The sequence below is a fragment of the Lathamus discolor genome, chromosome 5 (genome assembly GCF_037157495.1).
Source record: "Lathamus discolor isolate bLatDis1 chromosome 5, bLatDis1.hap1, whole genome shotgun sequence".
In the NCBI taxonomy this organism is placed as follows: Eukaryota; Metazoa; Chordata; class Aves; order Psittaciformes; family Psittacidae; genus Lathamus; species Lathamus discolor.
In genome coordinates, this window is record NC_088888.1 from 97000176 (window position 1) to 97015043 (window position 14868).

At 42.8% G+C, this 14868-nt stretch overlaps 1 protein-coding gene across 2 annotated transcripts; it reads left to right on the forward strand.

Annotated features, from left to right (window-relative positions):
- The first annotated feature begins 443 nt into the window (after positions 1-443).
- Positions 444-4957, forward strand: C5H2orf50 (chromosome 5 C2orf50 homolog). 2 transcript variants are annotated; one of them, XM_065679191.1, is made up of 4 exons: positions 450-685; positions 2957-2996; positions 3624-3795; positions 4444-4957. In XM_065679191.1, the coding sequence occupies exons 1-4, from the start codon at positions 450-452 to the stop codon at positions 4446-4448; spliced, it is 453 nt and encodes a 150-aa protein (XP_065535263.1). In that variant the 3' UTR covers positions 4449-4957. The 2 variants fall into 2 exon arrangements, with proteins under 2 accessions (XP_065535264.1, XP_065535263.1); XM_065679192.1 differs by lacking the exon at positions 4444-4957 and having other exon boundaries at positions 444-685; positions 3624-3923.
- The last annotated feature ends 9911 nt before the right edge of the window (positions 4958-14868 follow it).

Here is a 14868-nt window from a genome sequence, read left to right on the forward strand (position 1 = left end):
TCCTCACATACTCAGCAGCAATCTCCGCAGCACCCTTTACTACTAAGCCAGACTTTATTGTTCTGAGGAATTTGAATAGAGGGTGGTCTCAGCTGCCAGCAGCAGTAATCCCCTCTTAAAGTGGGAGTTTGCTGAGTACAGTTGGAAATCAGACGGCTTTCAGTAACAGTAATTTCTTATGAAATTGCAGTTACCATGAGAACTCCCTCAGCGTTCAAGCAACAAAGCAACATAAAGCAGTAGGAAATGAGCATTAAATAAGAGGAAAGTAAAACAGCACTGAGCACTGCCTGTTAGTGCTGCCGTGTACCTTTGTTTTCTGAAAGCACTCCAAATCAGCAGCTAAAAGAAAACTTAGGAGAGACGAAGCTTTGAAAGTGCAAAAATAGGTTTAACATTCATAACACTCACAATATACCTAATGATACTGGGATACAGTGAGTCTCAAAATGGACAAGTTGGGAAAGGGTTCTGGATTCAGAAGAAATACCTTGGTTAGCTCTTGGCAACCAGCCTTAGCTCCATCTGTGTCTCTTGGCAGCACCCAGCCCAGAAGACTGGTTGTTGCACAACCGGCTACTCGGGCTTGGGCAGATGAGCAGGCAGCACTGCAGCAGGACCAGGTTCAACAGGATAAGATCTGGAGAGAGTCTGTGGAGGCTGAACAGAGAGGAAGAAAGATTTGGTAAGTCACTTGCTCCAGTTCATGCCCCTTCTACTCATCTTGACATTGGTACTGATGCTCCCTGACAGTCTTGGGGCTTGATCCCAAGCCTGTACTATGAAATGAAATTTTCTTCTGCAGGGACTTTGGATCAGACCCTATTATCTCTGTTTGTCTTCTCTGGACAAAATCTGTGCAAGTGTCTCTGGCATGCTGGGCTTAAGCTGAAAGGGATGCAAAAAACTGCATGCTAAGTATCTTTTAGCTTTACAGAAATTTCCAGAATGAAGATTTAAATGTGCCAACCTTTGTAATTTATTGCAGACACACTGATCCTATCACCTCTTCTCATATTCTTGGAAATGGCTGAAATGGGAGTTGAACAGAGTGTTCTGCCAAAATATAATTTTGTATTCCCAATCTGTAAATCTACTGACCATGCCCCATTGTTACAGTGTTTGAGCAGACTGACCTGCACACATACAACCTAAGCTTTAACTGTGTATGCAGTGACCTTAAGGAACCCAAAATTAAGATCCCTTCTGTCTCTGCCACATATCTTGAGTGTTTATGCTCGTACTTCAGTACACAGCATGAACATGCCTGTTAGAAGAATATCCTTGGTAAAAACAAAATCAGTTCCAGCTCCCACTGTGCACAAGTTAAGGGAAAGGGAGAAAAAAGAACATCACTCTCAGGATTTTTTGGAATGGGAAAAGAAATCACCTGAAAACCCTCATCCTCCTCAGCCTTCTGGAGGAGATGCAACTCACAGCTCTGATTTCCCCAGAGACACATTTGAAATCCTGTCTGGCTCCCTTTCCCTGAGGGAAAGGCTGAGCCAGGACTCTTGAAAAGCCAGAGCCATGGCGGCAAAGTTACTCTCCCCCAGTTGCGCATTCAGATTCTTGCCAAATGGGCCCAGCACATACCATACCTGCTCCCTAACTAAGGCAGCAGAAGGGACTCTGTACCTGCCCCCTGAGGCTCAGAGTCAGGGATAGTGGTGCAAACTCATCTTCATGGTTAAGTAAGATAACAGATCATTCAGCTGATATATGTTCTGCTCTGCAATCTTAGCTAGAAAGACAGAAACTCTTGTAAAAGGGTAGGAGGGGCATGTGAAGGACAGATGCCTAAAGTTGGATTCAGCAGACTACAAATGCTACAGCCAGCAGAGAACTGCCCTTCAGCTCTACATCTGCTACCAGAACTGATGATGGGGAAAGCCCGCTATGTGTTGGTGGTCTGACTTAAAGTGGATATAGGTAAATGTCTGAGACCCAAGCATTTCTCAGTAATTAACACCATCCAGTAACACCCAAGTCTGTACGTTCAAATAGTGGCTGGCATAGTAAGATAAAAATTTTAGGACCTCTGTGCTGTGCTGGTATACCAAAAGGTATAGTGATAAATACAACAATCATAAATAAGCTTTTACGTTCACTTAGGGTACATATGCACCGGATGGGGCAGCGCAGCACAGAAATTCAATGCTCCCTGCTCAATGGGGTACATGGCTCTGCTGTAGAGATAAGCTCAACTCAGAAGGATGTACGTTCAGCACAAGATCGATGAGCTTAGATGCAGCACTGTATAGACACAGGTAACCAGCTCAGAGAGTCAACCCTGGCATCCCTTGAGCCCTGCTGCAAATACAGCTGTAAGCAATTGCTTTCTCTCTTGACCTCACTACACTTTTACAATAGCAGGTGAACTTTTGTTTTCTCAATTTCAGGCCAGGGAAACGAAAGGACAGGAAATGAAAGAACTTGCCCTGCAGTCCCACAACAGGTATAGAACTGAGCGAAGAGCAAAACTCAGGTCTTCTGACTCAGTTTTTACTCCCAGCACAGATGCCTATCTGCACAAAATACTCCCATGGGCATTTGCCTGCAGCAAATACAGCTCTGGGAATTCCCATAAGTGACTTCTGCCAGCAGAGGATCTGTCACTTAGAAAATAAGAATCTTTGTCTCGCTCAAGTCATGGGTCAAAAGTTCGCTAGAGTGACTCAGGATTTTGCTTATTCATCTGCATTTGCACAAAGAATACACTGTGGACAGGATATGCTCATCTTCCTTTAGCAAAAAAGTTCCACTCCTCATGTAGTATGAGGTTCCTGTGCTTCACCACAGAATAGACAGGTTTTGGTGCAGAGGTTGCAGGTGTAAGAACTGGGTTGTAAGTATCAAATTGAGCAGTTAAATAGGTATTCAAATACGACCAACATTAACTATTCTAGCTAAAGACAGTCAATTTCACACTGTCATTTTTCACTTCTATCCCAAGGTACCAGAACTGGAGTTTCCTAAAGGACTATGACCAAACGGTAAGCTTTGAACAAGCATTCAACTGCAATCCAGGCTCTTTTTAGTTTTCATCCATTTGAGCTAGGCTAGTATTTAAAATTGAAGCATACTTAGGCATAATTGGCAAATGCTACAAGACTAAAATCTTCAGGAAAAACAAAAGAGAACTTAAGTGCCTTTCATCTGCTACCTATGCAGCAAAGAAATACAGCACACGCATGCGTTCAATCTGTTTCAGTATTAGCAACTCTCTAGAAAGAGAAGTGAAGAAGAACCAGCCTCCTAGGAGAAAATCTGTAAGATCGTGTGATCATGATGAAACCCAAAACACTTAACTAAAAATGGAACAAAATACCTCCCATTTCATGACCATTCTAGGGCAGGATAACTTCTGTCTCAGCTGGCATTTTATGCAACACATTTGAAAATTATTCATTTCCCTGTGTTATCCTATTCCCACAAAAGACAGGAGAAAACAATTATTTCTTCAGCATTTTCATGTACATTCAGTATGACATTTTTACGTATATTCAAACCCTAACTTCGAAGGCAAAAGTGATACTATAAATAATCTCAGTAACTTGTATTTTTGTAACAAGCAATGGATGTCATTCTGAAAACTTATTAATGGTGTTTGTTTTATCCAGGGTAAGAAAAAGGAGCAGAAGCCACTGCCAAACTATATGCCTGTGTTCTCAAGCAAAGTTCCCAACTCGACCAACCAGACTATTGGCAGTCGAATGGATACTGAACTTGGCAGGGATTTGGTAAACATGGATTACTTCTTCAGCACTGGAGCACGAAAGAGGAAGCTTGATGGTGAGCTCCAGCCTTCCTAGTGCTTTGCTAAAAATGTAACAGTAACAAAGCAAGTTGAATGGTTCTAGCCAACAGACTCCACAGCAGGTAAAAAATTCCTCAATCTTTTTCTCAGAGAGATCAATGCTACTCTTTAGCATGGATTTTCTTTCAAGAGCAAAGATGGATGTTGTCCAACAATGCCACAGGAGACATTCTTCATTGTATTTCGGGTGGCTGGGCCACATAGAAAGAGGGTGAGAACTACAGACCTCATCCATCTTCCCATGCAGTCTACAGTAAGGCTGCCACTAACATCAGAAAGATCAAGATTACAGCCAAAAGGCAATTACTCGCTAAATTTTTATCTCCTGAAAATAAACAATTAATGAAGATCTGCTCAGATGAGTCCCAACATAAACAACATATTTCAGTTCTGAAAGTCAGAGCAATAAAATCAGCAGCTTGTTGCATTTAATGTAATTGGCCAAGGATTCATCAGCTCTGCCATCTGCTCTAAATAATAACATTTAAGGCACATGAGATGTGTTCTGTGCTTTTTCACCCCTTCCTGCTGAGGAAAGGAGAACAAAGTTTTTTCACACTGGTTTTCATTTTTGATTCTTTAGATATGCTGCTCTCAAATTCCCTTAACTCTTTTTTTTCTAGGTTAGCTGATGGGAACTAATTGACAAGGAAGCAGGCTTTCACATTTTGCTCTGGAGGAGTGTTGGCTCAGCAACCTGTCTGACACTTTTAGGATCATCACCCTTGAATTTAACAGGTTCACAGTTCCTAAAATCTGTGGTTGCCCAGGGAAACCAACATCAAGCTAAATCAATGCAATACCTGAAGCCTGTTCACCTGTGCACCTCCATTACATAGGGGCAAACTTTGATAATGACTTACATATGGCCTTTTGAACTATACGTAGCTTCTGTAGGATCATGCTCAGTCCTCTGTGAAGATCAACATAGAAGCCATTAGCATTGCCTTGACACAACAGCCGGCAGCCTCTCACCATACTGAGGTGGAGATGTATATACCTCTGTTTTGCAACTAAGTCTATTTGTTTTTATGATTAGACCTCAGAAGGCAGTTCAAAAGCACAAGTGGTGGCACCAACAAGTGTGATCACTGGCAGCACCCAGTCTCTGGAAAAAAAATACCACCACAACAACAACAAAACCCCACAAAAAACAAGGAAACGGGGGGGGGGGGGGGGGGGGGAGGGGGGGGAGAAGAGAAGAGGAGAAGAGAGGAGGGGAGGGGAGGAAAAAGGACACTGCAGAAAGAACAGCCAAATCCCACACACTGAAGTCACAGCACCAAGCGGTTTTCCTCCTGGCTTTCCCAACACAGACACAACTGCAGGATTAAGGCTTAAGCTCTCAAGATGACAGCTAAGCTACCTAAAAAAAAAAAGGAGACCATATTATGCAATCAGCCCAAGTGGACTGATTCCAGTCAGCGCAGACTTGAATTCTGATAGACAACTGTGTTCAGAGACACCAAACGGGAACCTACTTTTGAAAAAGTCATCTTCTTACTCAGCTAAAATGATTTCTGCTCCCTCCTGTGAGCTGAAAACTGCACCAGGAACTGGTTTGTTTTCAAACATCTGAAAGGGGGAGAGTAAAGAGAAGATCATACCTTTCCTTGTCCCTGCATTATCTTCCAAAACTACAAAGGCCACTCAAGAGGTTATATACTTACTGGTGACCGCATAACACTGAGAATCATTACACTTGCATGCCTTACTCGGAGACATACTGAGCAGCTTCAAGTATTGGTATGTGTCACGAACTCTGTATTGAGTGGCAGTCCAGTATCTGTTAGGCTTAAGCTCCTATTCAGGTAAGAAATCTCATTTATAAAGCATGGGGATTTTGTTTTTCAGCATGAAAGCATATAGAGCTCCACATTTCCTAACCTCCAGATGGCACTCACTCCACATCAGGTAACTACTGAAAAGGACACTAAGTTACACAATTCCTTTTCAATTTCAAGCAACATTAAATGATTTCAGATTCTTGACTTTCCTGTGTGTGAATCCAGAGAATCCTTCTTCCAGAGAGTTCCTTCAAACTGAAGGATATGGGAAAGAGCATGGTCTAAGCAATGCATGATTTAATCCCTACACTTCACACTGACTTTGTTTCAGCTGAAGCACTTCTCACAGCTTTGGGCAAGGCCCTCCAGGTCTTACCCTAAAAAAGTGTGCCACTAAGCAGTCTAGAGAAGCTGTGATGGTAACTAGAGTACAGAAAGGGATGTCTTATGAGAAAAAAATTAAGATTGGTTTTAATCTGAGGAAGATACAGCAGTCTGGCAAGACGATAGTCTTTAGATACATTTATAGCTCTGGAATGAGAAAAGGTATCATTTGCACTTCGCGTGAGTGGCAGACAATAGTAAATATCATAGGTTTAAATTACAGCAAGGCAGAATCATGTTCACGTTTTGGGAAGCTAGTGGTAAGGCTAATACAACACTGGAATTGATTCCCCAAGGAATCTCCACATGTGAAGGTTAAACACACATCCATCAAGAGTGATATATTTAATACAACTTGTCTTTTAGTGTACGAACTGAATGACCATCTGAAGAGCTTTTCGCCAATTCTCTGACTACACCAGAGTTGTTGGGGTAAAAAAACACTCTGCAAACTTGGTTTCTCAAACACATTCAAAAAGAAAAAGAAGAAAATCCTATTTCACTTATACCAGATTTAAATAGATCACACCTCTAAAATACGTATTAATCACCTAAATTTGTTGATAGAAAATATATTTCTAATTCTTCTCATTACTTATAGCCAATGCTTTTCACAAAGTCTAGATATGCCTTTTTCTTTTAATCACACACACCTAAGAGGCTTGACTAGTGCCCTCCTGACAGCCACGCAAGAATACTTCTCAAAGAGCACATTCATATCCTTAGGTCACGTGGATCAATGGCAATAACTAATTTTCTTTCAAGAATTTCAGGGAGCCTTTACTAATGAAGTGTAGTTCTGATTGTGTCCTTAATCAGGTAAAGTGCCCATTGAGATGCCAGGCAGTTCCCACAGTAGGCACTTGTAGTGATTACATGTATACAGCACAGTAAGACCTTTATACACCCCTGCATGCCTTCTCAGCTTTACTTCTCTGCACAGGTCACTGCAATCCAACAGATCACAACAGGAAGGTCTGTAGGTATACCTGAAGTGGAGCCAAAATACACAAGGATTTGTGTATCTAATCCTTATCACAGAATCATAGAATAGTTAGGGTTGGAAAGGACCTTAAGATCATCCAGTTCCAAGCCCCCTGCCGTGGGCAGGGACACCTCACACTCAACCATGTCACCCAAGGCTCTGTCCAACCTGGCCTTGAACACCGCCAGCGATGGAGCCTTCCCAACTTCCCTGGGCAACACATTCCAGTGCCTCACCACCCTCACAGTAAAGAACTTCCTCCTTATATCCAATCTAAACTTCCCCTGTTTAAGTTTTAACCCGTTACCCCCTTGTCCTATCACTACAGTCCCTAATGAAGAGTTCCTTCCCCAGCATCCCTATAGCCCCCTTCAGATACTGGAAGGCTGCTATGAGGTCTCCAGGCAGCCTTCTCTTCTCCAGGCTCAACAGCCCCAACTTTCTCAGCCTGTCTTCATACGGGAGGTGCTCCAGTCCCCTGATCATCCTCGTGGCCCTCCTCTGGACTTGTTCCAGCAGTTCCATGTCCTTTTTATGTTGAGCACACAATGCTCCAGGTGAGGTCTCACAAGAGCAGAGTAGAGGGGCAGGATCACCTCCTTCGACCTGCTGGTCACACTCCTTTTGATGCAGCCCAGGATACGGTTGGCTTTCTGGCCTGCGAGCACACACTGAAGCCGGCTCATGTTAAGTTTCTCATCAACCAGCACCCCCAAGTCTTTCTCCACAGGGCTGCTCTGAATCTCTTCTCTGCCCAATCTGTAGCTGTGCCTGGGATTGCTCCAACCCAGGTGTAGGACCTTGCACTTGTCGTGGTTGAAGTTCATAAGGTTGGCATCAGCCCACCTCACGTCGGGTCCCTCTGGATGGCATCCCTTCCCTCCAGCATATCAACCGGACCACACAGCTTGGTGTCATCGGCAAACTTGCTGAGGGCGTACTCAATCCCACTGTCCATGTCTGCGATGAAGATGTTGAACAAGACCGGCCCCAGCACCGATCCCTGAGGGACACCACTCGTTACCGGTCTCCAGCCGGACATTGAGCTATTGAGCACAACTCTTTGCATGCGGCCATCCAACCAGTTCGTTACCCACCAAGTGGTTCATCCATCAAATTGACATCTCTCCAGTTCAGAGACAAGGATGTCATGCTGGACAGTGTCGAATGCTTTGCACAAATCCAGGTAGATGACATCAACTGCTCTACCCTTGTCCATCAGTTCCGTAGCCCCATCATAGAAGGCCACCAAATAGGCCAGGCAGGATTTTCCCTTAGTGAAGCCATGCTGGCAGTCACCAAGCACCTTGTTGTTTTTCATGTCCCTTAGCATGCCTTCCAGGAGAATCTGCTCCAAGATTTTGCCAGGCACAGAGGTGAGACTGACTGGTCTGTAATTCCCTGGGTCTTCCATTTTCCCCTTCTTGAAAATGGGGGTTATATTTCCCTTTTTCCAGTCGTCGGGAACTTCACCTGACTGCCATGATTTTTCAAATACGATGGCCAGTGGCTTAGCAACTTCATTCGCCAGCTCCTTCAGGACCTGCGGATGGATTCCATCAGGTCCCATGGGCTTGTGCATGTTCAGGCTCTTAAGATGGTCTCGAACCAGATCCTCTCCTACAGTGCACCCAAGGTCTTCATTCTCACAGTCCCTGCATCTGCCTCCCAAGACTTGGGTGGTGTGGTCAGAGCATTTGCCAGTGAAGACTGAAGCAAAGAAGTCATTCAAAACAGCCTTCTCCAAATCCAGGGTAGCCGGTTCTCCAGATAGCTTCCAGAGAGGGCCCACGTTGTCTCTAGTCTGTCTGTTATTTGCAATGTACCTATAGAATCCCTTCCTGTTATCTTTCACATCCCTAGCCAAGTTTAATTCTAACTGGGCCTTAGCTTTCCTAACCTAGTCCCTAGTTTCCCGGACAACATCCCTGTATTCTTCCCAGGCTGCCTGTCCTTGTTTCCATCTTTTGTAAGCCTCTTTTTTTCTTCTGAATTTTCCTCAGCAGCTCCTTATCCATCCAAGGAGGTCTCCTGGCCCTCCTGCTGCACTTCCTTCTAGTTGGGATGCAAAACTCATGAGCTTGTAGTTGGTGATCCTTGAATATCAACCAAGAGTCTTGTGCCCCCCTGCCCTCTAGGGCTATATCCCATGGAACCTTACTAAGCAGGCTCCTGAAGAGGCCAAAGTCTGCTCTCTTGAAGTCCAGGGCAGTGAGCTTGCTGCACGCTCTTCTCACTGTTCTGAGGATCAAGAACTTGACCATCTCATGATCACTGCATCCAAGGCTGCCCTGGGGCATCACATTTCCAACCAGCCCTTTCCTGTTGGTGAGCACAAGGTCAAGCATGGCACCTCTCCTTGATGGCTCCTCTATTACTTGCAGAAGGAAGTTGTCTTCCACACAATCGAGGAACCTCCTGCATTGCTTGTGCCGGGCCGTACTGCCCCTCCAACAGGTATCAGGGTGGTTGAAAACAAGTGCCTGTGAGCATGAGGCTGTTCCTATCTGTCTATAGACTTATTCATCGACAAATCCACATTAAAATGTGCACCTTGGAAAATGCAGCTCTGTGCCTTGCTGGAGGTTCATGACAACCTGTAACTGTACTATCTTTTCTGATGTAGAATTAAGCTAATACCTTGACTTTCTGTTTAAATCAATTGAAATTATTCTAAAATACTGGTGGGCAATGACTGGATAGGAGTAGCTCCGTTCATACCAAAAAATCTAGTTTATTCCTATTTCCTGTTGAAATTAATAGCAGCTCTTAAGCACTTGACATATTAATGACTACCTCTAAGAGGAAAGTGCCTGTTTAGGAAACAGAAGTTTCCCATGTGGGATAGATCTGATAATCCATGTGACATAGGAACATCGTGTTGAACCGGACACCTTATTTTGTTCAATTATTACACTTCCCTTGGAAATGCAAATTATTCTATGTTGCTGCAGTCAGCCCTGCTCTGGTACCCAATGCTGGATCTCTCTACCACATATAGCAACCTACAGAAAAGATGTTCTGGAAATATCCAAGGTCCTAATCAAAACTGCTTTAGCATCTGAGAGTAGAAGATACTCTCTAGATGCCGTTTTCATCTCAAGTTTAGCAATCATTTTTCTTTTACCATAATTAACCTTGCCAACCAATCCTTATTTACATAAGCAGAATCTCTTAGAAAGACTGGATAATAGCACTGAAATCTGTAAACAATCAGTGGAAATTCCATTTATTAAAGAGATTGTGTAGATATTAAATGGTGTTCTAAGCTTCTTGTAAAGATTTCTTATGATGTATCACTTGTGCTCCAGTTTTAGAAGCTTTCTTCCCTTTTGCTGCCAGACCTCAAACAAGAGATTATGTATGTTTAGACAATTAGCTTTCTGTATTTCTTTTAGTTAAAGAGCACAAGTGGGTAGCTATATTAATTTAATTCTTCTATTAATTACACTTTGTCTAGTAGACTTCTGAGGATTGCTAATATTAATTAAAACTTGGTGGATAAATCTTTCTAGTGCCTCCAAATTATGTGTGTTCTCATTTTGAGATAAACAAGCGTAAAATATATCTTTTTACAAAACATATATAAGTTCATATAAATCTGTATTTATCATACTTTTATCACAGTCTTTGTATATGCCCAGCTGGCATCTTAACTATAAAGTTTTGTCTCATAAGATCGGTAACTGTAAATCCAACGGTGTTTCTTAGAAACTGTAAACCTGTTTCTTGATGTCTAAATTACTCTAAAATAAACAAAATAACTACATGGATTTTCCTACAACGGGGGTCTCATCATGCTGTGGAAATTACTACATAAACAGTAAGATTTCCAAATAAGGAGAGGAGAAGAAAATTATGTATGAACATTAGAAGGAAAATACTGATAGTCCAGACATCATATGTATGCATGTATTATTCATGTGCATAAGTATTCACAATGTTTGCTTTCTACAGAATAAGATTTTTGACTTGAAGTCCATCTTAGAGCAGACAATAGTTTTCTGAAGTGGGCTATTCTTTTTGGTTTGTTGGGCCTCAAGCTGCTTTTCCTAAATCCTGCTGACAGAAACCAATAAACCTTTCTTAAGGCAGGATGTCTTTCTTAAAACTCAGGTATGTTTTTCCCTCTTCAGAACACTCCATGTTTGCTTGGATGAATTTCTTGAAACACAAATGCTTCTCCCAAGAAACTCAGTTCTCCCAAAGGCTGAAGAGGTGCTTGCACAGTTCTGTCAACTGCAGCCCCATCCACAGCCCTCTTCTGTCACAGGGCATAGATGCCACAGCTTGACTTCAGCTTGTAACCTTCTCAAAGACTCAGAAGCTGTATGTATCCACCAATTCTTCTAAATGGAACTTCCAAGTATCAGGGGTTACAGCCTCACCTCAGCATAAGACCTTTATGCCAAGTTGATGGAGCAAAACTGCTGAAAATGTCTCTTAACTGGAAAATGCCCAGAGGAAAGTCTCAGTTGGCATATACTGATTGAAAAATTGCATTAAGAAGTAATCTGCAAATATACAGGCATAATAGATATAAAAATTATGAGATTGAATTTCACTCTATGACTTTGACCTGATCACTTCAAATTCTATGTCTATTTTCCCCATTCACTAATGATCAGTTATCATCACAGGATGTATTCTATGTGATCTGTGAATTAACAGATTTATTCATGCAGTAACTCTTATTTCAACTACAGCTATTGCTCAGAAAGAGAAACAAACCATACCAACGATGCAGCGCAGAACCATCTGAAACTATTACAGTGCTTATTAGCAGCAACACAATTATATTTCTTAAAAGCCAAATGGACTGAAAACACAATGTCTATATCAAGTCTTCTATAGCAAAACTTAACAGAATGCTGACACGTTGCTAGCACTGTATTACCATAGGGCTACTTAACTGCTTTCCAGTGGAAAGTATAGAAGCCACAGGGTGAAAACAGTATGTCAGTGTTTCAGACCCAGTAAGCCATCTTCTTTGCAGGAACAAACACGATTATACATACTGTGGCTACTCCTCAGTGCTGGCAGATCCACTGGCAAGCTCTGGGAGCATCATAAGATGTCTAACAAGAATGCAGGAGGCATCACACACCAGGACGTCAGAAAGGGCTGCCATAATGAACTCACACTCTCAACTCTTACTGAAGCCCCTTATTTGAGGAATTGAGAGGTAAGCACAGATCTAGAAAAATACCAGTTCCAGATCCAAATGCTACTGTTCAACCTCTTTTCTGGGCTACAAGCTCAATGTAGATTTTCTACATAAAATGGACAATTTCAAGTTTAATATGAAAACTCATTTAAGGAGTCCCAGTACAAGCTTGTTGATATTTTCCTTCTCTTATGCTCCTTCCAGTTCTTTGGCTTTTAGGTTAGTTTTTTACATCTGTGTTTCATATTTTAGGCTCTTTAAGTACTACTTTTTAGCTACCCTATTATTTTACATAATGTGCCATTACCCAGAATGGCCTTCAGTTAACTGAATAAACCATTTCACAGAGCAAACACTGAGCCGACAAGGTCCAGGGATTTTTTGCTTGTAATAGTTTCATTCCATTGGTGATACTTCCATTCAGCCTAACATCAAGAAAATGTTAAATACAGCCATGTTTCCAATTTTCCACAAATATATATAACAGATGGCACACAAAACTAATGAACTATATGCAACCTCCAGTGTTTCTTTTACACTCCTACCACACACATTTGTATAACATAACCTCAAAAATGAAGTATACAGGGATCCACTGGACTTCTTTAGGAAGAGGAGGTTCTTCAAATCAGTGTTGAAACAGTCACTGGGGAGTCTCTCAGCCCTCCTTCCTTATGGTGAGCTTTTGTGACGACTCTGCATCAGTCTTACTACTCACGTGAGCATCCTTTCACCACAGCAGTCGCCATGAGCTATGCCACCCTGTCCCCGTGATCCCGAAGAGGTCACAGTTCTGCAACTGTGCTGATATATCAAAATTCCTCTGTTCTCCACCTCCCACTACACGCACACGCACACACACACACACACCCGCCCCGTCCCTGTTCACACAGGATTCCCTTCTCGAGGCAAGTGAGCAAGACTCCCACAGCCTGCTGTCCCTGGCCATCCCTGTCCACCCCCGGGCTTCCTCCACACATCTCTTAGGATCTGTCTCCATCCCCACAGGTTCCTCAGTTGTGGAACTTTCTTTATGTTAACCTAAAGCTTAAACTACCAATTATCTATATCAAGTGAACTATTCCCTCCTGGCACAGTAGGATGAGGAAATAATGAGCCAGAGTGCACTGTCTGCATTCCTTCCAAACCCACAAAATTCAAGGCATTATTTTGCTTAAAAACTCAATTATGATAACGCAACATTATCACTGGAAAAAATACCTCTGGTCTGGTTTTCCGTCTTTGGTTCTTACAGAAAGATTATTTTCCTTCTTTATTTTTTGTTTTTAATGGGAATCAACATTTGCATTGGATGCCATCCAGAGGGACCTTGACACGCTTGTGAGGTGGGCTGATGTCAACCTTATGAAGTTCAACCATGACAAGTGCAAGGTCCTACACCTGGGTTGAAGCAATCCCAGGCACAGCTACAGACTGGGCAAAGAAGAAATTCAGAGCGGCCCTGCAGAGAAGGACTTGGGGGTGCTGGTTGATGAGAAAATGAACATCAGCCGGCTTCAGTGTGTGCTCGCAGGCCAGAAAGCCAACCGTATCCTGGGCTGCATCAAAAGGAGCGTGACCAGCAGGTCAAAAGAGGTGATCCTGCCCCTCTACTCTGCTCTTGTGAGACCTCACCTGGAGTATTGTGTGCAGTTCTGGTGTCCTCAACATAAAAAGGACATGGAGCTGTTGGAACAAGTCCAGAGGAGGGCCACGAGGATGATCAGGGGACTGGAGCACCTCTCGTATGAAGACAGGCTGAGGAAGTTGGGGCTGTTCAGCCTGGAGAAGAGAAGGCTGCGTGGGGACCTAATAGCAGCCTTCCAGTACCTGAAGGGGGCCTATAGGGATGCTGGGGAGGGACTCTTCATCAGGGACTGTAGTGACAGGACAAGGGGTAATGGGTTAAAACTTAAACAGGGGAAGTTTAGATTGGATATAAGGAGGAAATTCTTTCCTGTTAGGGTGGTGAGACACTGGAATCGGTTGCCCAGGGAGGTTATGAGTGCTCCATCCCTGGCGGTGTTCAAGGCCAGGTTGGATGAAGCCTTGTGTTGGATGGTTTAGTGAGAGGTATCCCTGTCCATGGCAGGGGGGTTGGAACTAGATGATCTTGAGGTCCTTTCCAACGCTAACTATTCTATGATTCTATGATTCTATGCAATCCTCCCTGAGGTGCAACAGCATTAAACCACTGCCCATCTGCTGTGAAACAGATAATCCGTGCTGTAGATTCAATAATAAATTTATTCACTGAACTGTAATTGAAAGTGGTTCTGCATTCCTCTGCAACTTACCAAGTAAAAGAGTCTGGAATTTGATATGAAACTAAATAATGTAAGCAGAATGGGAAGAATTTCTTACAGTCTTCTAATTTATTTTTTTGTCGTAACCTTGAGAGGCATTGTCCAGCACTGTGATGGCTCTTTCTTCCCCAAGCTGCTACTTAACTGGAAGTGGCCAGTAAAAAGATGCAGAAGATTAAATCACTTTGCTTGACTGACTGCTTGCAATGCATAGCATTTTTTAAAAAGCTGAAATGCTGACTGAAGTTAAATGTTTCATGTCTTTGTTAAATATAAAAATAGCTGAATAAAAAAATGCTTATGGACCTGCTTAATACCTTGAAGTCAGTTCAGCTTGTTGATGACTCTAGCAGGATACACAGCAGTGCATACTATTGGTATTTTTACTGCATCTTGTTGGATCAGCATCCACACAGCAA